The sequence below is a fragment of the Oncorhynchus gorbuscha genome, linkage group LG13, assembly GCF_021184085.1.
Source record: "Oncorhynchus gorbuscha isolate QuinsamMale2020 ecotype Even-year linkage group LG13, OgorEven_v1.0, whole genome shotgun sequence".
In the NCBI taxonomy this organism is placed as follows: Eukaryota; Metazoa; Chordata; class Actinopteri; order Salmoniformes; family Salmonidae; genus Oncorhynchus; species Oncorhynchus gorbuscha.
In genome coordinates, this window is record NC_060185.1 from 95,797,578 (window position 1) to 95,822,620 (window position 25,043).

The 25,043-nt window shown below is 43.1% G+C and overlaps 1 protein-coding gene across 2 annotated transcripts in view; it reads right to left on the reverse strand.

The window, feature by feature from the left end:
* The window catches only part of LOC123994208 (kelch-like protein 4), a 49,620-nt gene extending 29,811 nt beyond the window's left edge, over positions 1 to 19,809 (reverse strand). The window contains exon 1 of one of the 2 annotated variants that reach the window (XM_046296741.1): positions 18,799 to 19,809. In XM_046296741.1, coding sequence (XP_046152697.1) covers positions 18,799 to 19,253 — 455 coding nt within the window. In that variant the 5' untranslated portion in view covers positions 19,254 to 19,809. The remainder of the gene's footprint in view (positions 1 to 18,798) is intronic. The other variant, XM_046296742.1, reaches the window with a different exon arrangement.
* Positions 19,810 to 25,043: the final 5,234 nt, after the last annotated feature.

A 25,043-nucleotide genomic window follows, 5' to 3' on the forward strand; every position in this document is an offset into this window, starting at 1 on the left:
ACAGTAAGTTACTATGTCAGTAAGTTACTATGTCAGAGGTACAGTAAGTTACTATGTCAGAGGTACAGTAAGAGGTACAGTAAGTTACTATGTCAGAGGTACAGTAAGTTACTATGTCAGAGGTACAGTAAGTTACTATGTCAGAGGTACAGTAAGTTACTATGTCAGAGGTACAGTAAGTTACTATGTCAGAGGTACAGTAAGTTACTATGTCAGTAAGTTACTATGTCAGAGGTACAGTAAGTTACTATGTCAGAGGTACAGTAAGTTACTATGTCAGAGGTACAGTAAGTTACTATGTCAGTAAGTTACTATGTCAGAGGTACAGTAAGTTACTATGTCAGTAAGTTACTATGTCAGAGGTACAGTAAGTTACTATGTCAGTAAGTTACTATGTCAGAGGTACAGTAAGTTACTATGTCAGTAAGTTACTATGTCAGAGGTACAGTAAGTTACTATGTCAGTAAGTTACTATGTCAGAGGTACAGTAAGTTACTATGTCAGTAAGTTACTATGTCAGAGGTACAGTAAGTTACTATGTCAGTAAGTTACTATGTCAGAGGTACAGTAAGTTACTATGTCAGAGGTACAGTAAGTTACTATGTCAGAGGTACAGTAAGTTAATATCTCAGAGGTACAGTAGGTACGAGGTAAGTACTACTTATAGGTAAGTACTGCAGAACTAAAGCAATGATACTCATTACTGCTAGGTACAATGAGTGCGTACCCAGCAGACCTAAAAGGTATTTTGTATCACAATCGAAGTAACACAGTCATCATAGTGATACGATAAAACACAACTTGCTATGCGCCAGGCAAACATCATTTTATAGACTAAACCGCCATCTTTCTCCACCAGTCTGAGCCGAATTAAAAGTGTAACAACTAAACTGCGTACCTAAGTGGATAAAGAAACTGAGCGCTAACTCCAGGCTGCTTACAAATCTAGGCAACTCCCGCCTCGCCTTCCAAACAAAACATGTTTTTTTTTATAGACATGGACTAAGCAAGTGAGCTGGCTTCCCGTTCACAGTATTGTGTTAAAGCTGTATTCTGAGCCCCGCTCCCCAAAGACCGGAAGATTACATGCTGTTTTACAGAGTATAAATAATCCTTCAGACTTGTGGCAAGTAATTCAGGCCAGTAACTTTCGTGTCCTTCACGGGGGGGGGGGTGACAAATCCACTTGCTGACATTTAAGTTGTTTGTTACACTAAAATAATCAGTCGCAACTGTCAGAGAGAATTAACTGATTCTAAAAGTTGTTTCTTTGAGGAGATTCATAGTTTTCAAAGTTTTTGGGATCACACTGTTACATGGGAGAATGTACAGAAATGTCAACATCTATGACGGGTATCTTATCAGTCTACACCACCATAGAAACAGAATCGACACATACAGGACAACTTGTGGCTTTCGACTTTTCAGAAAATATTTCATATATACGAGGCTGTGGACCACAGCCTATTGTAGAAACCTTTATTGTGGAGCTGTATGATACATTCATCTGTAATTTATTAACCTGTCTGACTCAAGGAGTCTTGCGCTCATACCAAATAGCCCCCTATTCCCTTTATAGTGAACTACTTTTGACCAGGGCCCATAGGGGATCATTTGGGACATAGCCTTGCTTGGCAACACGAAACTAGACTGAATAAGGACTGGGTCTGTAAAACTGAGATGAATCACCTCTGTACGGGCTCAAAGGAACGCTGTAAGGTTTTTGAGGTACAGTAAGTTAACATGTCAGAGAGACAGTAAGTTACTATGTCAGAGGTACAGTAAGTTACTATGTCAGAGGTACAGTAAGTTACTATGTCAGTAAGTTACTATGTCAGTAAGTTACTATGTCAGAGGTACAGTAAGTTACTATATCAGAGGTACAGTAAGTTACTATGTCAGTAAGTTACTATGTCAGAGGTACAGTAAGTTACTATGTCAGAGGTACAGTAAGTTACAATGTCAGAGGTACAGTAAGTTACTATGTCAGTAAGTTACTATGTCAGAGGTACAGAAAGTTACTATGTCAGAGGTACAGTAAGTTACTATGTCAGAGGTACAGTAAGAGGTACAGTAAGTTACTATGTCAGTAAGTTACTATGTCAGAGGTACAGAAAGTTACTATGTCAGAGGTACAGTAAGTTACTATGTCAGAGGAACAGAAAGTTACTATGTCAGAGGAACAGAAAGTTACTATGTCAGTAAGTTACTATGTCAGAGGTACAGTAAGTTACTATGTCAGTAAGTTACTATGTCAGAGGTACAGTAAATTACTATGTCAGTAAGTTACTATGTCAGAGGTACAGTAAGTTACTATGTCAGAGGTACAGTAAGTTACTATGTCAGAGGTACAGTAAGTTACTATGTCAGAGAAACAGAAAGTTACTATGTCAGAGGTACAGTAAGTTACTATGTCAGAGGAACAGTAAGTTACTATGTCAGAAGTACAGTAGGTACGAGGTAAGTACTGCAGAAAAGCAGTAAGTAAAGCAGCGATACTCGTTACTCCTCGTAACCCTTGAAGGAAGTGTCAAGATGTTGTTCGAAGTCCAGCATTGTAGTGAATAGCACGGGTCGTGAATAACCGATTTTAAGACATTCATCGCAGTTGAACATCATAAGAACGTCAAGCACCTAACACTGCAAGCAAAATCTCAGTTTCCTTCCAGAATATGTTCATCTCTAATGGGGATATATGCACAGTGCACAATCTAGGGAATAGAGTGCCAATTGGGGTTTAGCCATTGTATTGCTATTCTACAGTTCTCTGTTTACTAGCTGTAGGGTCACAGATACAGCAACTTCCTCCTCCCACACCCTCCACACTGAACACTGTGGAGCCTGATTTATTAAGCAGAAATAACTACTGATCTGATCGATTACAACACAGCAATACTGCCTTAATCTGATAGATTACAACACAGCAATACTGCCTTAATCTGATCGATTACAACACAGCAATACTGCCTTAATCTGATAGATTACAACACAGCAATACTGCCTTAATCTGATCGATTACAACACAGCAATACTGCCTTAATCTGATAGATTACAACACAGCAATACTGCCTTAATCTGATCGATTACAACACAACAATACTGCCTTAATCTGATAGATTACAACACAGCAATACTGCCTTAATCTGATTGATTACAACACAGCAATACTTCCTTAATATAATAGTTTACAACACAGAAATTAATTGTGCCTTAATCTGATCGATTACAACACAGCAATACTGCCTTAATCTGATTGATTACAACACAGCAATACTTCCTTAATATAATAGTTTACAACACAGAAATTAATTGTGCCTTAATCTGATCGATTACAACACAGCAATACTGCCTTAATCTGATAGATTACAACACAGCAATACTGCCTTAATCTGATCGATTACAACACAGCAATACTTCCTTAATATAATAGTTTACAACACAGAAATTAATTGTGCCTTAATCTGATAGATTACAACACAGCAATACTGCCTTAATCTGATCGATTACAACACAGCAATACTGCCTTAATCTGATAGATTACAACACAGCAATACTGCCTTAATCTGATCGATTACAACACAGCAATACTGCCTTAATCTGATAGATTACAACACAACAATACTGCCTTAATATAATAACACATTTACTTAATTGTGCCTTAATCTGATAGATTCAACAACATAAAATACATTTCTCTAATCTGATTGATTACAGATTCAATAACATAAATACATTTCTCTAAATCTGACAGATTCAACAACATAAATACATTTCTCTAATCTGACAGATTCAACAACATAAATACATTTCTTAATATAATAGTTTACAACACAGAAATTAATTGTGCCTTAATCTGACAGATTCAACAACATAAATACATTTCTCTAATCTGACAGATTCAACAACATAAATACATTTCTCTAATCTGACAGATTCAACAACATAAATACATTTCTCCAATATGATAGATTCAACAAAATAGCTACCAGTATGCCAATCTGTAACAGCAGCACCATTAAACTGTTTTCTGGACCTATATCACACCATTATCTGAAAAAGTAAATTCAAAATGAGTCTGAAAAAGGGTACTTTCAAATATCAACTATATTAAAACTCGTTCTTTAGGGTGTCAGGTAGCCTAGCGGTTAGAGCGTAGGGCCAGTAACCAGAAGGTTGCTGCATTGAAGGGGTTTGGGTTAAATGCGAAGACACATTTCATTTGAATACATTCAGTTGAACAACTGACTAGGTATCTCTCCCTTTCTCCTTTCTTCTATTGAATATCGAGTAGGCCTACGCTATATTTGAGAATATTTTATGTAATAATAATCTATAATATAATCCATTAAGCAGACACTTTTATCCAAAGCAATTTACAGTCATGCATGTGTACATTTTGAAACGGGCCGTCCTGACGGTCGCAACGTTTCAAGCACCAACAGCCAACAGAGGACCTGATTGGATATTTGCACGTCTCCTACTCATTCCAAAGCAATATTTAAAGGTCATGGTTTATAAATCCTATTATAACTATAAGTGTGATCAGGATTACAGCAGCTAGCCCACTTCCCCCCCATCTCTCTCTCTGCATTAGGTTGGTAAAGAAACTACTCAGACAAAGACCCACATGGCATTCCAAGTCGTCCACATAGAGTAACCTAGTCCATTAGATAATGTTATGTCTCTGCTTCCTTTATGGTAAATCTGCCATGTTAGCATTCAAATGTGTTGAGCAGAGAGAGTTCATTCATTCATTCATTCAGTGATATCACTTCATCCCAGCAGTCAAACAAGAGACTACCAAGCCTGAGCTGCAGATAATTCTGTCCCCCACCACCCTCACCATACTGACAGTCAGATTTCTAATGGTTTATGTCTGCTGTTTCGTTTGTTGTTACAGATATCCTTTAATATGAGTATATCTGTGTAAAGGCTAGCCAGCTTCTTTAGCAGTATGGCATCTTTATGTCTGTATCTACCAGAGGTATCTGGTTGAGAGAACAACCAAAGGTCTCTTTGTGTTTGAGAGCACATGGAGGAAAATTGCTACGGCAATTAATGGAGAATGGTTATTGCCCCCAATATATCTCTCCCTCCCCTCCCCTCTATTACGACCCCCCTGTGTGAGTCCCAAATGGCACCCTATTACCTGGTCAATAGTAGTGCACTAAATATGGAATAGGGTGCTATTTGGGACAACACCATGTGTTGTAAATTATATCAGTACAGTAGTGTTGTAACTGTGTTTTCTTGTCAGCTTAATGTCTACCAAGCCTTGATAGATAATGAAGGCTATAGCCGGTGAGATACTGATTCATTTTTTTTTCAATATTGAATAATATGTCAGGGGAGGAGGAAACCTTGAGTTGGTTTAAATGGAAAGGTATCAACCTGACGATTTTTCCCTTTTTTTTTTACACTTTAGCAATTCAGCAGTCACTTATCCAGAGAGACTTATACAGGAGCAATTAGGGTTAAGAGTCTTGCACAAGGGCACATCAACAGATTTTAGTCAAAAAAAGTTACTGGCCTAACACTCTTAATCGCTAGGTTACCTGCCGCCCTTTAGAATTAGTGGTTTCATTTGCTGACTCAATGGTTCATATTTACAGCAGTGTGTGAGTGTTCCAAGCCTTTGCTGATATGTCATATGTGTATAAAATATGCTAGATGTGCTGCTGAAAACATATTAAATGTAGAAATATAGTATTTGCAGTGGTAAGGAAAACTACATTCAATTCCTTAGTGAGATTTGGCATTCCACATACATATATGACCTATATGATTACTCTGCCGAGGCCTGGGGGACTTCAGGAAGGTGGAAATGTACATTTAAGTGGAAAATGTGCATGTGTTAGCAAACCACTTCCTCTAGTTTGCTGATGGTGGTTTTAAGGAACATCAAGATCCACACAATGTTTGCAATAATAAGAACGCTCATACAGGCTTGGTCAATAGCAACACTTTTAAAGAATAGAAACAAAACAACATTTTAATTGTAAAAGTGGTTGTTTGATTTCTTTGTATCTTGACGTTTTTGTAAGAAATTCCTTTGTTATTAGGCTATAAATCCTACTACTGCTCGCGTATTCCACAAGCATTATGGGATCTTTACATCAGACTGGGTGTCAACCACCAACTGAGAGCCTATAAGCCATCATGAAAAACAACTGAGTTACTGCCGTTGACAGGGAGAAGGATTTGGTATTTCTCTTCCAAGACGTTTGAGGGGGAATTGAGATATCATTTACTCATGGTTAAAGCTGCTGACTCAAACTTCTGTTAGTGTTTTGTAAGAATAGGTCAGGGTTTCTATTTATTTGGGGTTATGTTGTATATTTCAGAGAAAGCAGGTTGAAACGTTGCTTGTTTGGCAGCAAAGAGAGGTCGTTTGGATGTCAGTGATGAGCATATAGGAGCTCTCCGATGGTGCAGTGATATATATTGGTTGGGGGTGGGTTTATCTATTTTTTTACCTTTTGAGGATCTGAGGACCCATGCCAAATCTTTTCAGTCTCCTGAGGGGGAATAGGTTTCGTCGTGCCCTCTTCACGATTGTCTTGGTTTGCTTGGACCATGTTAGTTTGTTGGTGACGTGGACACCAAGGAACTTGAAGCTCTCAACCTGCACCACTGCAGCCCAGTCGATAAGAATGGGGGCGTGCACGGCCCTCCTTTTCCTGTAGTCCACAATCATCTCGTTTGTCTTGATCACGTTGAGGGAGAGGTTGTTGTCCTGGCACCACATGGCCAGGTGTCTGACCTCCTCACTATATGCTATCTCAACGTTGTCGGTGATCAGGCCGACCACTGTTGTGTCATCGGCAAATTTAATGATGGTGTTGGAGTCGTGCCTGGCCATGCAGTCATGAGTGAACAGGGAGTACAAGAGGGGACTACGCACACACCCCTGAGAAGCCCCTGTGTTGAGAATCAGTGTGGGGGATGTGTTGTTACCTACCCTTACCACCCGGGGGAGGCCTGTCAGAAAGTCCAAGATCCAGTTGCAGAGGGAGGTGTTAAGTCCCAGTGTCCTTAGCTTAGTGATGAGCTTTGAGGGCACTATGGTGTTGAACGCTGAGCTGTAGTCAATGAACAGCATCCTCACATACAGTAGGTGTTCCTTTTGTCCAGGTGCGAAAGGGCACTGTGGAGTGCAATAGAGATTGCACAATCTGTGGATCTGTTTGTGCGGTATGCAAATTAGAGTGTGTCTAGGGTTTCTGGGATGATGGTGTTGATGTGAGCCATGACCAACCTTTCAAAGCACGTCATGGCTACAGACGTGAGTGCTATGGGTCGGTAGTCATTTAGACAGGTTAGCGTAGTGTTCTTGGGCACAGGCACTATGGTGGTCTGCTTAAAACATGTTGGTATTACAGCCTCGGACAGGGAGAGGTTGAAAATGTCAATGAAGACACTTGCCAGTTGGTCAGCGCATCTGGCCCTGCGTTCCTGTGAATGTTGACCTGTTTAAAGGTCTAACTCACATCATCTGCAGACAGAGTGATCACACAGTTTTCCAGAACAGCTGGTGCTCTCATGCATGTTTCAGTGTAATTTGTCTCGAAGCGCGCATAGAAGTAGTTTAGCTTGTCTGGTAAGCTCGTCTCACTGGGCAGCTCTCGGCTGTGCCTCACTTTGTAATCTGTAATGGTTTGCAAGCCCTGTCACCTGTGACGAGCTTCAGAGCCGATGTAGTATGATTCGATCTTAGTCCTCTATCTTAGTCCTGTCCTTTGCCTGTTCATCGGAGGGCATAGCAAGATTTCTTAACCACTTGCTCCTACCTGGCACGCAGGCGTCCCATCTAGAGCTCTGGAAATGCAAATGCGCTACGCTAAATGCTAATAGTATTAGTTAAAACTCAAACGTTCATTAAAATACACATGCAGGGTATTGAATTAAAGCTACACTCGTTGTGAATCCAGGCAACAAATCAGATTTTTAAAATGCTTTTCGGCGAAAGCATGAGAAGCTATTATCTGATAGCATGTAACACCCCAAAAGACCCGCAGGGGACGTATACAAAATAATTAGCATAGTCGGCGCTACACAAACCGCACAAATAAAATATAAAACATTCATTACCTTTGACCATCTTCTTTGTTGGCACTCCTAGATGTCCCATAATCACTATTGGGTCTTTTTTTTCGATTAAATCGGTCCATATATAGCCTAGATATTGATCTATGTAGACTGTATGATAAACGGAAAAAAAATAGCATTTCATAACGTAACGTCATTTTTTAAAATTCAAAAAGTCGACGATAAACTTTCACAAAACACTTCGAAATACTTTTGTAATGCAACTTTAGGTATTAGTAAACGTTAATAAGCGATCAAATTAAGCATGAGGCAATGTGTTTTCTATAGGGGTCCGTCCTGAAATACTGTCCGTGTATTTCTCAACCAAAATATCCAGTCGGAGACCGGAAGAAATGGGCTGTCTCTTGTTCGTTTGACCAAGAAACAAATCCTAGGCAAATGACAAGACTGTTGACATCGTGTGGAAGCTGTAGGTACTGCAACCTCAGCCATATTTCATGTCTTTCGCCCATAACAATGGGTTGAAGCGGCGGATGGATATATTTTTCCACTTTCAGTGATCAGATTTTCCTGCACTTTCCAATGAAACGCACGTTCTGTTAAAGTCACAGCCGTGATTTAACCAGTTTTATAAACGTCTGAGTGTTTTCTATCCACACATACTAATCATATGCATATACTATATTCCTGGCATGAGTAGCAGGGCGCTGAAATGTTGCGCGATTTTTAACAGAATGTTCGAAAAAGTAGAGAGAACACAAGAGGTTAAATATTTTTTTAGAGTCCCGCTCCTTGAAAGCGGCAGTTCTAGCCTTTAGCTCAGTGCGGATGCTGCCTGTAATCCATGGCTTCTGGTTGGGACATGTACGCACGGTCACTGTACGGATTTATGTTTCCCTGCATTAAAGCCCCTGGCTACTAGGAGCGCCCCCTCTGGGTGAGTGTTTTTTTGCTTGCTTATTGTGGAATACAGCTCATTCAATGCTGTCTTAGTGCCAGCCTCTGACTGTGGCAGTATGTAAACAGCTACGAAGAATACAGATGAAAACTCTCTCGGTAGGTAATGTGGTCTACAGCTTATCATGAGATACTCTACCTCAGGCGAGCAATAGCTCAAGACTTCCTTAGATATCGTGCACCAGCTGTTATTTACAAAAATACATAGCCCGCCGCCCCTTGCTTTACCAGATGCCGTTGTTCTATTCTGCCGGTACATCGTATAACCAGCCAGCTGTATGTTGATATTGTCGTCGCTCAGCCACAACTCCGTGAAGCATAAGATGTTACAGTTTGTAATGTCCCATTGGTAGTTTAATCATCCGAGTAACTCGTAGATTTTATTCTCCAAGGATTGCACGTTTCCTAGCAGAATGGTGTAACGGCAGATTTCCTCCTCTTCGTCTGAAGAGGAGGTGTAGCAGGGATCGGACCAAAACGCAGCGTGGTAAGTGTCAATATCGTTTATTATAAAACATAAACTGAACACTAAGAACTACAAAACAATAAATGTGAACATGAACGAAAACCAAACCAAAACACGGAAACAAACACTCACCAACCAACAGTGAAACCCAGGCTACCTAAGTATGATTCTGATGATACCATACTAGGCCGAAACAGAAACCTAAACATAGAAACACAAAACATACACTACCCACTCCAACTCACGCCCTGACCATACTGAATAAAGTCAAAACAAAGGAAAATAAAGGTCGGAACGTGACAAATGGAAGGAAGTGGGGGATTATTTGATCGCCTACGAAATCTCAGAAGGCAGCCTGCCCTTCGGCCCCTCTTTCTCCGCCTCCTCTTCACTCAGATCACGGGGCCTGTTCCCGAGGAAGCAGTATGTCCTTCACATCGGGCTCGTCAGAGTCGTGAAAGGTAAAAAATAGTCTGCTTGTCTATAGTGAGTAATCGCAGTCCTGATGTCTAGAAGTTATTTTCGGTCATAAGAGACGGTAGTGGCAACGTTATGTACAAAATAAGTTTAAAAAATGAGTTGCAAATAAACGGAAAAAACATAATCGGCTGGGGGCATGTAAAATGTCTGCCTTCTTCTCCAGCGCCATCTCATAGCCCCTCTATTGTTATTTACTGCTGCTCTTGAATTATCTAACTTTTCAAGTTATTTTCTTTAAACTGTGTTTTTGTTTAATTAAGGGCTTGTAAGTAAGAGTTTCACTGTGACAAATAAAATAACATTTCGTAATAATGGTAACATTCTATTTATATTGGTAACACTATTAATATTGGTAACATTCTATTAATATTGGTAACATTCTATTAAAATATTGGTAACATTCTATTAATATTGGTAACTTTCTATTCATTTTGGTAACATTATATTAATATTGGTAACATTCTATTAATATTGGTAACTTTCTATTCAGTTTGGTAACATTATATTAATATTGGTAACATTCTATTAATATTGGTAACATTCTATTAATATTGGTAACTTTCTATTAATATTGGTAACTTTCTATTAATTTAGGTAACACTCTATTGATATTGGTGTCACTATTAATAATCGTAACATTCTATTAATATTTGTAAAATTCTATTAATATTGGTAACACTATACCAATATTGGTAACATTCTATCAAACCTCAGATTTCCCATTTCCTGTTTGGATTTTGTCTCAGGTTTTTGCCTGCCATATGAGTTCTGTTATACTCACAGACATCATTTAAACAGTTTTAGAAACTTCAGAGTGTGTTCTATCCACAACTAATAATAATATGCATATGTTAGCATCTGGGACTGAATAGGAGGCAGTTCACTCTGAGCACGCTATTCATCCAAAAGTGAAAATGCTGCCCCCTATACCAAACAAGTTCATATTGGTAACATTCTACTAATACTGGTAACAGTCTAGTAATGTTGGAAACACTCTATTAATATTGGTAACATTCTATTAATATTGGTAAAACTCTATTGGTATTGTTAACTCTATTCATTTTGGTAACATTATATTAATATTGGTAGCACTATTAATATTGGTAACATTCTATTAATGTAGGCAACACTATTGATATTGGTGTCACTATTAATAATGGTAACATTCTATTGATACTTGTACAATTATATTAATATTGGTAACACTTTACTAATATTGGTAACATTATTTTAATATTGGTAACATTCTATAAATATTGGTAACACTATTTATATTGGTAACATTCTATTAATATTGGTAACATTCTATAAATATTGGTAACACCATTAATATTATTAACATTATATTAATATTGGTTACATTCCATTAATATTGGTAACATTCTATTAATATTGGTAACATTCTATAAATATTGGTAATATTCTATAAACATTGGTAACACCATTACTATTATTAACATTCTATTAATATTGGTAACATTCTATTGATATTGGTAACATTCTATTGATATTGATAACACTATTAATATTGGTAATATTCTATTAATATTGGTAACATTCTATTAATATTGGTAACATTCTACTAATACTGGTTACATTCTATAAATATTGGTAATATTCTATAAACATTGGTAACACCATTACTATTATTAACATTCTATTAATATTGGTTACATTCTATTGATATTGGTAACATTCTATTGATATTGATAACACTATTAATATTGGTAATATTCTATTAATATTGGTAACATATTAATATTGGTAACATTCTATTAATATTGGTAACATTCTACTAATACTGGTTACATTCTATAAATATTGGTAATATTCTATAAACATTGGTAACACCATTACTATTATTAACATTCTATTAATATTGGTAACATTCTATTAATATTGGTTACATTCGATAGATATTGGTAACATTCTATTGATATTGATAACACTATTAATATTGGTAATATTCTATTAATATTGGTAATATTCTATTAATATTGGTAACACTATTAATATTGGTAACATTCTACTAATACTGGTTACATTTGATAGATATTGGTAACACTATTAATATTGGTAACATTCTATTAAATTTGCTGACTGCAGATTGCTGACTGCAGGAATGTCGAGAATGTTGCCAAAGAATTGAATGTTAATTTCTCTATCATAAGCCACCTTAAACGTTGTTTTAGAGAATTTGGCAGTACATCCAACCAACCTCACAACCGCAGACCACGTGTCTGGCATCATGTGAGCAAGTGGTTTGCTGATGTCAACCTTATGAACAGAGTGCCCCATGGTGGCGGTGGGGTTATGGTATGGGCAGGCATAAGCTACGGACAAAAACACTATTGTATTTCATTGATGGCAATTAGGATGCACAGAGATACCATGAAGAGATTCTGAGAAGCATTGTCATGCCATTCATCCGCCGCCATCACCTCATGTTTCAGTATGATAATGCAAGGAACTGTACACGATTCCTGGAAGTTCTTCCATGGCCTGCATACCCACCAGACATTGAGTATGGATGCTCTGGATCGACGTGTATGTCACTGTGTGCCAGTTCCCGTCAATATCCAGCAACTTGGCACAGCCATTGAAGAGGAGTGGGACAACATTCCACAGGCCACAATCAACAGCCTGATCAACTCTATGCAAAGGAGATGTGTCATGCTGCATGAGGCAAATGGTGGTCACACCAGATACTGACAGTTTGTAAAGGTATATGTGTCCAACAGAAGGATATCTGTATTCCCAGTCAAGTGAAATCAGTAGATTAGATCCTAATGCATTTATATAAATTGATAGATTTCCTTATTTGAACTGTAACTCAGTAAAATGTTTGAAATAGTTGCATGTTGAGGGGGGGGGGCGGTAGTGTACAGATTATTTTATGGGACAATACATGAAACAATTTGGTACATTTGATAAGTGAGATGAACATTAAATACATTATTTGTTGATCTAAACATTTTAATTCACAGATTTTAAGGTTGTGTCATTAGATTTGTGAAGGGGTGCGGTCCCCAGTGGTTCTCGGTAAAGAAATGGGGTCCCCAGTGGTTCCCGGTAAAGAAATGGGGTCCCCAGTGGTTCTCGGTAAAGAAATGGGGTCCCCAGTGGTTCCCGGTAAAGAAATGGGGTCCCCAGTGGTTCTCGGTAAAGAAATGGTGTCCCCAGAACTTCTCGGTAAAGACATGGGGTTCCCAGAAGTCCTCGGTAAAGAAATGGGGTCCCCAGAACTTCTCAGTAAAGAAATGGGGTCCCCAGAACTTCTCAGTAAAGAAATGGGGTCCCCAGAACTTCTCGGTAAAGAGATGGTGTCTCCAGAACTTCTCGGTAAAGAAATGGGGTCCCCAGAACTTCTCAGTAAAGAAATGGGGTCCCCAGAAGTTCTTGGTAAAGAAATGGGGTCCCCAGAAGTTCTTGGTAAAGAAATGGGGTCCCCAGAAGTTCTTGGTAAAGAAATGGGGTCCCCAGAAGTTCTTGGTAAAGAAATGGGGTCCCCAGAAGTTCTTGGTAAAGAAATGGGGTCCCCGCTGAATAAGTTTGAGTTTTGATATCAGTGTCTGTGAAGGGCTCATCACCTGAGTTTGCCATAGGGGAGATAAAGGGAGACAGATCTTCATCTCTGATTGGCTTTTTGTGCTCACCTTTCAACATCAACATCTGTTTACTTTCCTGCAACAACACAAGCAGAACAAGATATCACCCCAGAAATCCCCTGGGAAATATACTGTCTATAAGAAAAAACATTTTTTTCACCTTTATTTAACCAGGTAGGCAAGTTGAGAACAAGTTCTCATTTACAATTGCGACCTGGCCAAGATAAAGCAAAGCAGTTCGACAGATACAACGACACAGAGTTACACATGGAGTAAAACAAACATACAGTCAATAATACAGTATAAACAAGTCTATATACAATGTGAGCAAATGAGGTGAGAAGGGAGGTAAAGGCAAAAAAAAGCCATGGTGGCAAAGTAAATACAATATAGATGTACACAACAGCAGAAGATCACACAGCCCAAATTCCCAAGGATGTATTTGAACATAATCCTTTTAGAGGTTGCTTTCCAATAAAATAATATGCCATAGATGAACTAGCAAATGAACAGCAAAACAGGTAAAGATCGTATGTGTCACATTCGTTGACGGGAAGAATTAGACCAAGGTGCAGCGTGGTGAGCGTGTATCTTACTTTATTTGATGAACACCAAAAAACACCAAAATATGAACGAACGTAACGCTCTGCAGGCTACACAGCAACAATACAAAATCAAAATCCCACAAACTAAGGTGGGAAAAAGGCTGCCTAAGTATGATCCCCAATCAGAGACAACGATAGACAGCTGCCTCTGATTGGGAACTGCCAACAAAGAAATTGTCAAACTAGAATGCCCACCCAAATCACACCCTGACCAACCAAATAGAGAAATAAAAAGGCTCTCTAAGGTCAGGGCGTGTCAGTATGTCAGCGGGAGTTTAATATCAGAATCTGAGATATGTTTCTGGAGAACAATTGAAAGTCTTCTCTTTCATAAGAACATGTCATATATTATTTTAATGTGTTACTTTTTGATATTTGGTGTTTTACATTGTACACTGAGGATATTTATGCAGAATTCTGCAACCAAAGTCTCAATTTGGTGTTTGTCCCATTATGAATTGTGAGCGGACTCCAGACCTCACAACCATAAACGGCAATGGGTTCTTATATAGGCAACAACATCTCCTCCCCGCTGATCCTCAACACGGGGGCCCCACAAGGGTGCGTTCTGAGCCCTCTCCTGTACTCCCTGTTCACCCACGACTGCGTGGCCACGCACGCCTCCAACTCAATCATCAAGTTTGCGGACGACACAACAGTGGTAGGCTTGATTACCAACAACGACGAGACGGCCTACAGGGAGGAGGTGAGGGCCCTTGGAGTGTGGTGTCAGGAAAATAACCTCACACTCAACGTCAACAAAACTAAGGAGATGATTGTGGACTTCAGGAAACAGCAGAGGGAACACCCCCCTATCCACATCGATGGAACAGTAGTGGAGAGGGTAGCTAGTTTTAAGTTCCTCGGCATACACATCACAGACAAACTGAATTGGTCCACTCACACTGACAGCGTCGTGAAGAAGGCGCAGCAGCGCCTATTCAACCTCAGGAGGCTGAAGAAATTCGGCTTGTCACCAAAAGCACTCACAAACTTCTACAGATGCACAATCGAGAGCATCCTGGCGGGCTGTATCACCGCCTGGTACGGCAACTGCTCCGCCCTCAACCGTAAGGCTCTCCAGAGGGTAGTGAGGACTGCACAACGCATCACCGGGGCAAACTACCTGCCCTCCAGGACACCTACACCACCCGTTGTTACAGGAAGGCCATAAAGATCATCAAGGACATCAACCACCCGAACCACTGCCTGTTCACCCCGCTATCATCCAGAAGGCGAGGTCAGTACAGGTGCATCAAAGCTGGGACCGAGAGACTGAAAAACAGCTTCTATCTCAAGGCCATCAGACTGTTAAACAGCCACCACTAACACTGAGTGGCTGCTGCCAACACACTGTCATTGACACTGACCCAACTCCAGCCATTTTAATAATGGGAATTGATGGGAAATGATGTAAATATATCACTAGCCACTTTAAACAATGCTACCTTATATAATGTTACTTACCCTACATTATTCATCTCATATGCATATGTATATACTGTACTCTACATCATCGACTGCATCCTTATGTAACACATGTATCACTAGCCACTTTAACTATGCCACTTTGTTTACTTTGTCTACACACTCATCTCATATGTATATACTGTACTCGATACCATCTACTGTATGCTGCTCTGTACCATCACTCATTCATATATCCTTATGTACATGTTCCTTATCCCCTTACACTGTGTATAAGACAGTAGTTTTGGAATTGTTAGTTAGATTACTTGTTGGTTATCACTGCATTGTCGGAACTAGAAGCACAAGCATTTCGCTACACTCGCATTAACATCTGCTAACCATGTGTATGTGACAAATAAAATTTGATTTGATGATTTGATTTGATTTGGGTTCTATAACTGGTTCAAGTTTTTGTAGAGAGATCCTAATTGGTATGTCAAATTATATGTTCCTTTTGAAGGCATAGAATGGCCTTCTTGCCTTGTCTCTCAGATCGTTCACAGCCTTGTGGAAGTTACCTGTGGCACTGATGTTTAGGTCGAAGTAGGTATAGTTTTTTTGTGTGCTCTAGGGCAACGGTGTCTAGATGGAATTTGTATTTGTGGTCCTGGATCTTTTTCGGAACACCATTATTTTTGTCTTACTGAGATTTACTGTCAGCGCCCAGGTCTGACAGAATCTGTGCAGAAGATCTAGGTGCTGCTGTAGGCCCTCCTTGGTTGGTCTGTTTAATAGGGCCTGTCTGTTTTCCTGTGCCTGTGTTCTCTCTCTCTCTCTCTCTCTCTCTCTCTCTCTCTCTCTCTCTCTCTCTCTCTCTCTCTCTCTCTCTCTCTCTCAATCTCTCTCTTTCTCTCTTTCTGTTTATAGGGTCTGTCTGTCTGCCTGTGCCTGCGTTCCATCTCTCTCTCTCTCTCTCTCTCTCTCTCACTCTCTCTAAGTCTCTCTTTCTCTCTTTCTGTTTATAGGGACTGTCTGTCTGCCGGTGCCTGCCTGCTCTCTCTCTCTCTCTCTCTCTCTCTCTCTCTCTCTCTCTCTCTCACTCTCTCTCTCTCCCTCACACACTCTCTCTCTCTCTCTCTCTCTCTCTCTCTTTCCCTCTCTCTCTCTCTATCTCTCTCTTTCTTTCTGTTTTATAGGGCCTGTCTGTCTGCCGGTGACTGCGTTCTCTCTCTCTCTCTCTCTCTGGTGTAATGTCTGTTCTTCCTGTAGCCACTTTAACTCCCAGGATGAATACATTAATAATAAAATCTCTGTTGCTGCTGCTGTCAGGTACCAGCTTTGAGTCAAACTCAATATATACTTCTTTATTCTCACAGCAATAAAGCAGAGGCTTAGGACGCTTTATCTGCACAAAAACATGAAGTCGTCTCGTCTGTGATACCATGCATGACGTCCAATTAATAATTTAAATATTTTTTATTGGTTTGCGTTTCTTCATCCTGTAGACTAGATTGTGTGAGTGGGATATAAATGCAACTGTACGAGTGAACCACCTCCCAGGTGAGTTATAAAGACAGCTGTACCAGTGACCTACCTCCCAGGTGAGTTACAAAGACAGCTGTACCAGTGAACTACCCTCCCAGGTGAGTTATAAAGACAGCTGTACCAGTGAACTACCCTCCCAGGTGAATTATAAAGACAGCTGTACCAGTGAACCACCCTCCTAGGTGAGTTATAAAGACAGCTCTACCAATGAACTACCCTCCCAGGTGAGTTATAAAGACAGCTGTACCAGTGAACTACCCTCCCAGGTGAGTTATAAAGACAGCTGTACCAGTGAACTACCCTCCGAGGTGAGTTATAAAGACAGCTGTACCAGTGAACTACCCTCCCAGGTGAGTTATAAAGACAGCTGTACCAGTGACCTACCTCCCAGGTGAGTTATAAAGACAGCTGTACCAGTGAACTACCCTCCCAGGTGAGTTATAAAGACAGCTGTACCAGTGACCTACCTCCCAGGTGAGTTATAAAGACAGCTGTACCAGTGAACCACCCTCCCAGGTGAGTTATAAAGACAGCTGTACCAGTGAACTACCCTCCCAGGTGAGTTATAAAGACAGCTGTACCAGTGAACCACCCTCCCAGGTGAGTTATAAAGACAGCTGTACCAGTGAACTACCCTCCCAGGTGAGTTATAAAGACAGCTGTACCAGTGACCTACCTCCCAGGTGAGTTATAAAGACAGCTGTACCAGTGAACTACCCTCCCAGGTGAGTTATAAAGACAGCTGTACCAATGAACTACCCTCCCAGGTGAGTTATAAAGACAGCTGTACCAGTGAACCACCTCCCAGGTGAGTTATAAAGACAGCTGTACCAGTGAACTACCCTCCCAGGTGTGTTATAAAGACAGCTGTACCAGTGAACTACCCTCCAAGGTGAGTTATAAAGACAGCTGTACCAGTGAACTACCCTCCCAGGTGAGTTATAAAGACAGCTGTACCAGTGAACTACCCCCCCAGGTGAGTTATAAAGACAGCTGTACCAGTGAACTACCCTCCCAGGTGAGTTATAAAGACAGCTGTACCAGTGAACTACCCCCCCAGGTGAGTTATAAAGACAGCTGTACCAGTGAACTACCCTCCCAGGTGAGTTATAAAGACAGCTGTACCAGTGAACTACCCTCCAAGGTGAGTTATAAAGACAGCTGTACCAGTGAACTACCCTCCAAGGTGAGTTATAAAGACAGCTGTACCAGTGAACTACCCTCCCAGGTGAGTTATAAAGACAGCTGTACCAGTGAACTACCCCCCCAGGTGAGTTATAAAGACAGCTGTACCAGTGAACTACCCTCCCAGGTGAGTTATAAAGACAGCTGTACCAGTGAACTACCCTCCAAAGTGAGTTATAAAGACAGCTGTACCAGTGAACTACCCTCCAAGGTGAGTTATAAAGACAGCTCACCTTTTTGGAGTAATAACCAGTTAACATGTTGACATTTGTCAATTCAGACTTATTTGGTGAACTTCTCCCGTAACGTACTGTGAACAGAAACAGGGAGCTGAAGCACTTATCTTTAATCTCAGATCAATCCATACCTGTGTCTTGCTTTGGCATACCTGTGTCTTGCTTTGACATACCTGTGTCTTGCTTTGACATACCTGTGTCTTGCTTTGACATACCTGTGTCTTGCTTTGACATACCTGTGTCTTGCTTTGACATACCTATGTCTTGCATCCGCCTCTAAGGACTCTTCAACACTCTTCACATTCTCCTGGCTGCTCTTGGAGCAGTCCTCCTTCCTGGTGTTGTTAGGTGAGCTGCTGTTCTTAGGCAGCTCGTGGCCACCTTGCTGCTGCAGGTGCTGAATAATATTCTGCTGTTGCCATGATTGATTACTGGCTCTGACATAGACAGGCGTGGGGGCCAGGATACTATGGACCGGACTGTTGCTGTTCTGCTTCCGGAATCCCCCTCCACTGCCACCTCTGTCCCGGGAGTGATTCTTCAGCCTGCCCTGGACTGGGGTCCCTCTGTGATCAAAGCTCTCCTGGAGGTATCCTCCTCCTCCTCCTCCTCCTCCTCCTCCTCCACCGGCAGAACTCTGGGATGAATGACTAAACCAGCGCCAACGCAGCCTGAGGATCTGTTTCATATCAAACTCCTTCTTTCCCGACATCCTCCTCTCTTTCTTTCTCTCTTTATTCCTTTCTTTCACGCTTTCTTTCTCTTTTTCTTTCTTTCTTTTCAATGATGAAGAAGGCAGCAATCAAATGCACTAGTGTAGAATCCCACCTAAAACATGGAGGAGGGTAATGAAAAAGAGCCTATGAATTCAGTTCCAGTAGGTTCAGTTCTGTACGCTACCCTCTTCTTCCTTTTGTCTTCTTCCTCCTCCTCCTCCTCCGTTGTTCTTTTAGTGGAGGGCAAGATGGGAACAGTCTCTTTCTCTCTCTCTCTCTGCAGCTTTTGTTTCCTTGTGCCTGGTCTTATTTTCCTCTCGCTCTCTCTCTCTCTCTCTCTCTCTCTCTCTCTCTCTCTCTCTCTCTCTCTCTCTCTCTCTCTCTCTCTCTGTCTTTCTCTCTATATATCTCTCAGCTGTTGCTGCTGCTGCCTGTTAGCTAAGTTAATGCACATGCACGATGATACACACTCTCTCTCTCTCTTCTCTCTCTCTCTCTCTTCTCTTCTGTTCTCTGGGTCTCGCTCGCTTCGTGTCCTCACTGCTCACGCAACACACAGGAACCCGAAACAGAAATGTGAAATGTTTAATGTTGGAGTAGGCAGCCCCAGCCCCTCACCAAAGGGAGGGAGAGAGGGAGTGAGGGAGAAGTGGGTGGGATATCATGCGTACAGCATGATGAGGTCACAGCTTAACCAAGTAAATTGTCTCTTCTTTGAGGAAGGGAAGAAAAGAACTACAGCACTATCTCCTCCATCTCAAGTAGCAGGGTCCCTCACCTCAAACCTCACTATCTCCTCCATCGCAAGTAGCAGGGTCCCTCACCTCAACCCTCACTATCTCCTCCTACTCAAGTAGCAGGGTCCCTCACCTCAACCCTCACTATCTCCTCCATCTCAAGTAGCAGGGTCCCTCACCTCAACCCTCACTATCTCCTCCATCTCAAGTAGCAGGGTCCCTCACCTCAACCCTCTTTATCTCCTCCATCTCAAGTAGCAGGGTCCCTCACTCAACCCTCGCTATATCCTCCATCTCAAGTAGCAGGGTCCCTCACCTCAACCCTCACTATATCCTCCATCTCAAGTAGCAGGGTCCCTCACCTCAATCCTCACTATCTCCTCCATCTCAAGTAGCAGGGTCCCTCACTCAACCCTCGCTATATCCTCCATCTCAAGTAGCAGGGTAACTCACCTCAACCCTCACTATCTCCTCCATCTCAAGTAGCAGGGTCCCTCACTCAACCCTCACTATATCCTCCATCTCAAGTAGCAGGGTCCCTCACCTCAACCCTCACTATATCCTCCATCTCAAGTAGCAGGGTAACTCACCTCAACCCTCACTATATCCTCCATCTCAAGTAGCAGGGTAACTCACCTCAACCCTCACTATATCCTCCATCTCAAGTAGCAGGGTCCCTCACCTCAACCCTCACTATCTCCTCCATCTCAAGTAGCAGGGTCCCTCACCTCAACCCTCACTATATCCTATGTCTCAAGTTTGCAGGGTCCCTCACCTCAACCCTCACTATCTCCTCCATCTCAAGTAGCAGGGTCCCTCACCTCAACCCTCACTATCTCCTATGTCTCAAGTTTGCAGGGTCCCTCACTCAACCCTCACTATCTCCTCCATGTCAAGTAGCAGGGTCCCTCACCTCAACCCTCACTGTCTCCTCTGTCTTTAGTAGCAGGGTAACTCACCTCAACCCTCACTATCTCCTCCGTCTCAAGTAGCAGGGTCCCTCACCTCAACCCTCACTATCTCCTCCATCTCAAGTAGCATGTCCCTCACAGCAACCCTCACTATCTCCTCCCACTTTAGTAGCAGGGTCCCTCACTCAACCCTCACTATCTCCTATGTCTCAAGTTTGCAGAGTCCCTCACCTCAACCCTCACTATCTCCTCCGTCTCAAATAGCAGGGTCCCTCACCACAACAATCACTGTCTCCTCTGTCTTTAGAAGCAGGGTCCCTCACCTCAACCCTCGCTATCTCCTCCGTCTCAAGTAGCAGGGTCCCTCACCTCAACCCTCACTATCTCCTCCGTCCCAAGTAGCAGGGTCCCTCACCTCAACCCTCACTGTACCCTCCATCTCAAGCAGCAGAGTCCCTCACAGCGACCCTCACGCTATGCTGTCATACATGATGCACACACACACACACACACATATCACATCTGCCGACACAGCACTGCCCCCCCCCCCATCTCACAGCATCTCATAGGGAAAGATCTCTCTTATTGCGGGCAGTCAACCATACAGAATAATGACTCTCTCCTCTCCATCCTCCTCGTACTAGTAGAAACTCAGCATTAATGATAAATCGTCAAGGTCGATAAGCTGCCGCTGCTGATCAGTTTTCAAAGGTTCTTATTTTATAAAAATGAATGCAGATTCCATTAGAGCTGTTGGGATGTGAACACGTACAAGCAGATGTGTCCAGTATTTAAACGAGATGTCCTAACCAACCAAAACTATAGTTTGTTAACAAGAAATTTGTGGAGTGGTATGAAAAACGAGTTTTATTGACTCCAACCTAAAGTGTAATGTAAACTTCCGACTTCAACTGTATACTATTAAAGGTGTATTCCACTTTAAAATAACGTACTTAAAAAAACAATTAAAACATTATTGTAAAGTGTTACTTAAAGTATACCGTCTTTCCAGAATGCAATTTATTTTGTCAGTATGGGTCCTGTGTGATCAAATAGGTATGATTTTTATACTGTACAGCAGCAAAGTACAATGACTTCTTTCTCACACTAGCTGCTGACAGGGGAAGCTGCTGACAGGGGAAGCTGCTGACAGGGGAAGCTGCTGACAGGGGAGGCTGCTGACAGGGGAAGCTGCTGACAGGGGAAGCTGCTGACAGGGGAAGCTGCTGACAGGGGAGGCTGCTGACAGGGGAAGCTGCTGACAGGGGAAGCTGCTGACAGGGGAAGCTGCTGACAGGGGAAGCTGCTGACAGGAGAAGCTGCTGACTGCTGACAGGGGAAGCTGCTGACTGCTGACAGGGGAAGCTGCTGACAGGTGACAGGGGAAGCTGCTGACAGGGGAAGCTGCTGACAGGGGAGGCTGCTGACAGGGGAAGCTGCTGACAGGGGAGGCTGCTGACAGGGGAAGCTGCTGACAGGGGAAGCTGCTGACAGGAGAAGCTGCTGACTGCTGACAGGGGAAGCTGCTGACTGCTGACAGGGGAAGCTGCTGACAGGTGACAGGGGAAGCTGCTGACAGGGGAAGCTGCTGACAGGAGAAGCTGCTGACTGCTGACAGGGGAAGCTGCTGACAGGGGAAGCTGCTGACAGGGGAAGCTGCTGACAGGGGAGGCTGCTGACAGGGGAAGCTGCTGACAGGTGACAGGGGAAGCTGCTGACAGGGGAAGCTGCTGACAGGAGAAGCTGCTGACTGCTGACAGGGGAAGCTGCTGACAGGAGAAGCTGCTGACAGGTGACAGGGGAAGCTGCTGACAGGGGAAGCTGCTGACTGCTGACAGGGGAAGCTGCTGACAGGGGAAGCTGCTGACAGGAGAAGCTGCTGACAGGTGACAGGAGAAGCTGCTGACCTGGGAAGCTGCTGACTGCTGTCAGGGGAAGCTGCTGACAGGGGAAGCTGCTGACAGGAGAAGCTGCTGACAGGTGACAAGAGAAGCTGCTGACAGGGGAAGCTGCTGACAGGGGAAGCTGCTGACTGCTGACAAGGGAAGCTGCTGACAGGGTAAGCTGCTGAAAGGTGACAGGGGAATCTGCTGACAGGGGAAGCTGCTAACAGGTGACAGGGGAAGCTGCTGACAGGTGACAGGGGAAGCTGCTGACTGCTGACAAGGGAAGCTGCTGACAGGGTAAGCTGCTGAAAGGTGAAGGGAAGCTGCTGAACAGGACAGGGGAAGCTGGTGACAGGGGAAGCTGCTGAACAGGGACAGGGGAACTGCTGCTGACAGGGAAGCTGCTGAGACAGGGAAGCTGCTGACAGGGACAGGGAAGCTGCTGACAGGTGACAGGAGAGCTGACTGCTGACAGGGAAGCTGCTGACTGACTGGGAAGCTGCTGACAGGGGGAAGCTGACAGGGACAGACAGCTGACAGGGGAAGCTGCTGACTGGGAAGCTGCAGGGTGACAGGGGAAGCTGCTGACAGGGGAAGCTGCTGACAGGGGAAGCTGCTGACTGCTGACAAGGGAAGCTGCTGACAGGGTAAGCTGCTGAAAGGTGACAGGGGAATCTGCTGACAGGGGAAGCTGCTAACAGGTGACAGGGGAAGCTGCTGACAGGTGACAGGGGAAGCTGCTGACTGCTGACAAGGGAAGCTGCTGACAGGGTAAGCTGCTGAAAGGTGACAGGGGAAGCTGCGGACAGGGGAAGCTGCTAACAGGTGACAGGGGAAGCTGCTAACAGGTGACAGGGGAAGCTGCTAACAGCTGACAGGGGAAGCTGCTGACAGGGGAAGCTGCTGACAGGTGACAGGGGAGGCTGCTGACAGGGGAGGCTGCTGACAGGGGAGGCTGCTGACAGGGGAGGCTGCTGACAGGTGACAGGGGAGGCTGCTGACAGGGGAAGCAGCTGACAGGGGAAGCTGCTGACAGGGGAAGCTGCTGAAAGGTGACAGGGGAGGCTGCTGACAGGGGAAGCTGGCCTGCTGACAGGGGAAGCTAGCCTGCTGACTGGTGACAGGGGAAGCTGCTGACATGGGAAGCTAGCCTGCTGACTGGTGACAGGGGAAGCTGATGACAGGGGAAGCTATCCTGCTGACAGGTGACAGGGGAAGCTAGCCTGCTGACAGGTGACAGGGGAAGCTATCCTGCTGACAGGTGACAGGGGAAGCTAGCCTGCTAACAGGTGACAGGGGAAGCTAGCCTGCTAACAGGTGACAGGGGAAGCTAGCCTGCAAACAGGTGACAGGGGATGGTAGCCTTCTGACAGGTGACAAAGGAAGCTAGCCTTCTGACAGGTGACAAAGGAAGCTAGCCTGCTAACAGGTGATAGGGGAAGCTAGCCTGCTAACAGGTGACAGGGGAAGCTAGCCTGCTAACAGGTGACAGGGGAAGCTAGCCTTCTGACAGGTGACAAAGGAAGCTAGCCTTCTGACAGGTGACAAAGGAAGCTAGCCTGCTAACAGGTGATAGGGGAAGCTAGCCTGCTGACAGGTGACAGGGGAAGCTAGCCTGCTGACAGGTGACAGGGGAAGCTAGCCTGCTGACAGCACCCTATTCCCTATATAGTGCACTACTTTTGACGAGAGCCCTATGGGCCCTGGTCTAAAGTAGTGAACCAAATAGTCAACCAAAAAGGAGGAATTCGCAGCTCCTGTACCCACAACCCTTCAAATACTTATTCATATGCTATGAGCCGTCAGTTGACCGTTACACTGATGAGACAAGGAGATATAAAACCGTCAGCTAGTCGTTAAGATGAGCATCTCTCTCTCTCTCTCTCTCCTCTCTCTCTCTCTCTCTCTCTCTCTCTCTCTCTCTCTCTCTCTCTCTCTAATTTATTTGAAATAAATCCTGACATCGGGTCTCAAAGAAAAAAAAAGCTTCCTCTCCACGAATGAGTCATTATACTCTCTGTAGTGCACTATATAGGGAATAGGGTTCTGGTCTAAAGTAGTGCACTATATAGGGAATAGGGTTCTGGTCTAAAGTAGTGCACTATATAGGGAATAGGGTTCTGGTCTAAAGTAGTGCACTATATAGGGAATAGGGTTCTGGTCTAAAGTAGTGCACTATATAGGGAATAGGGTTCTGGTCTATAGTAGTGCACTATATAGGGAATAGGGTTCTGGTCTAAAGTAGTGCACTA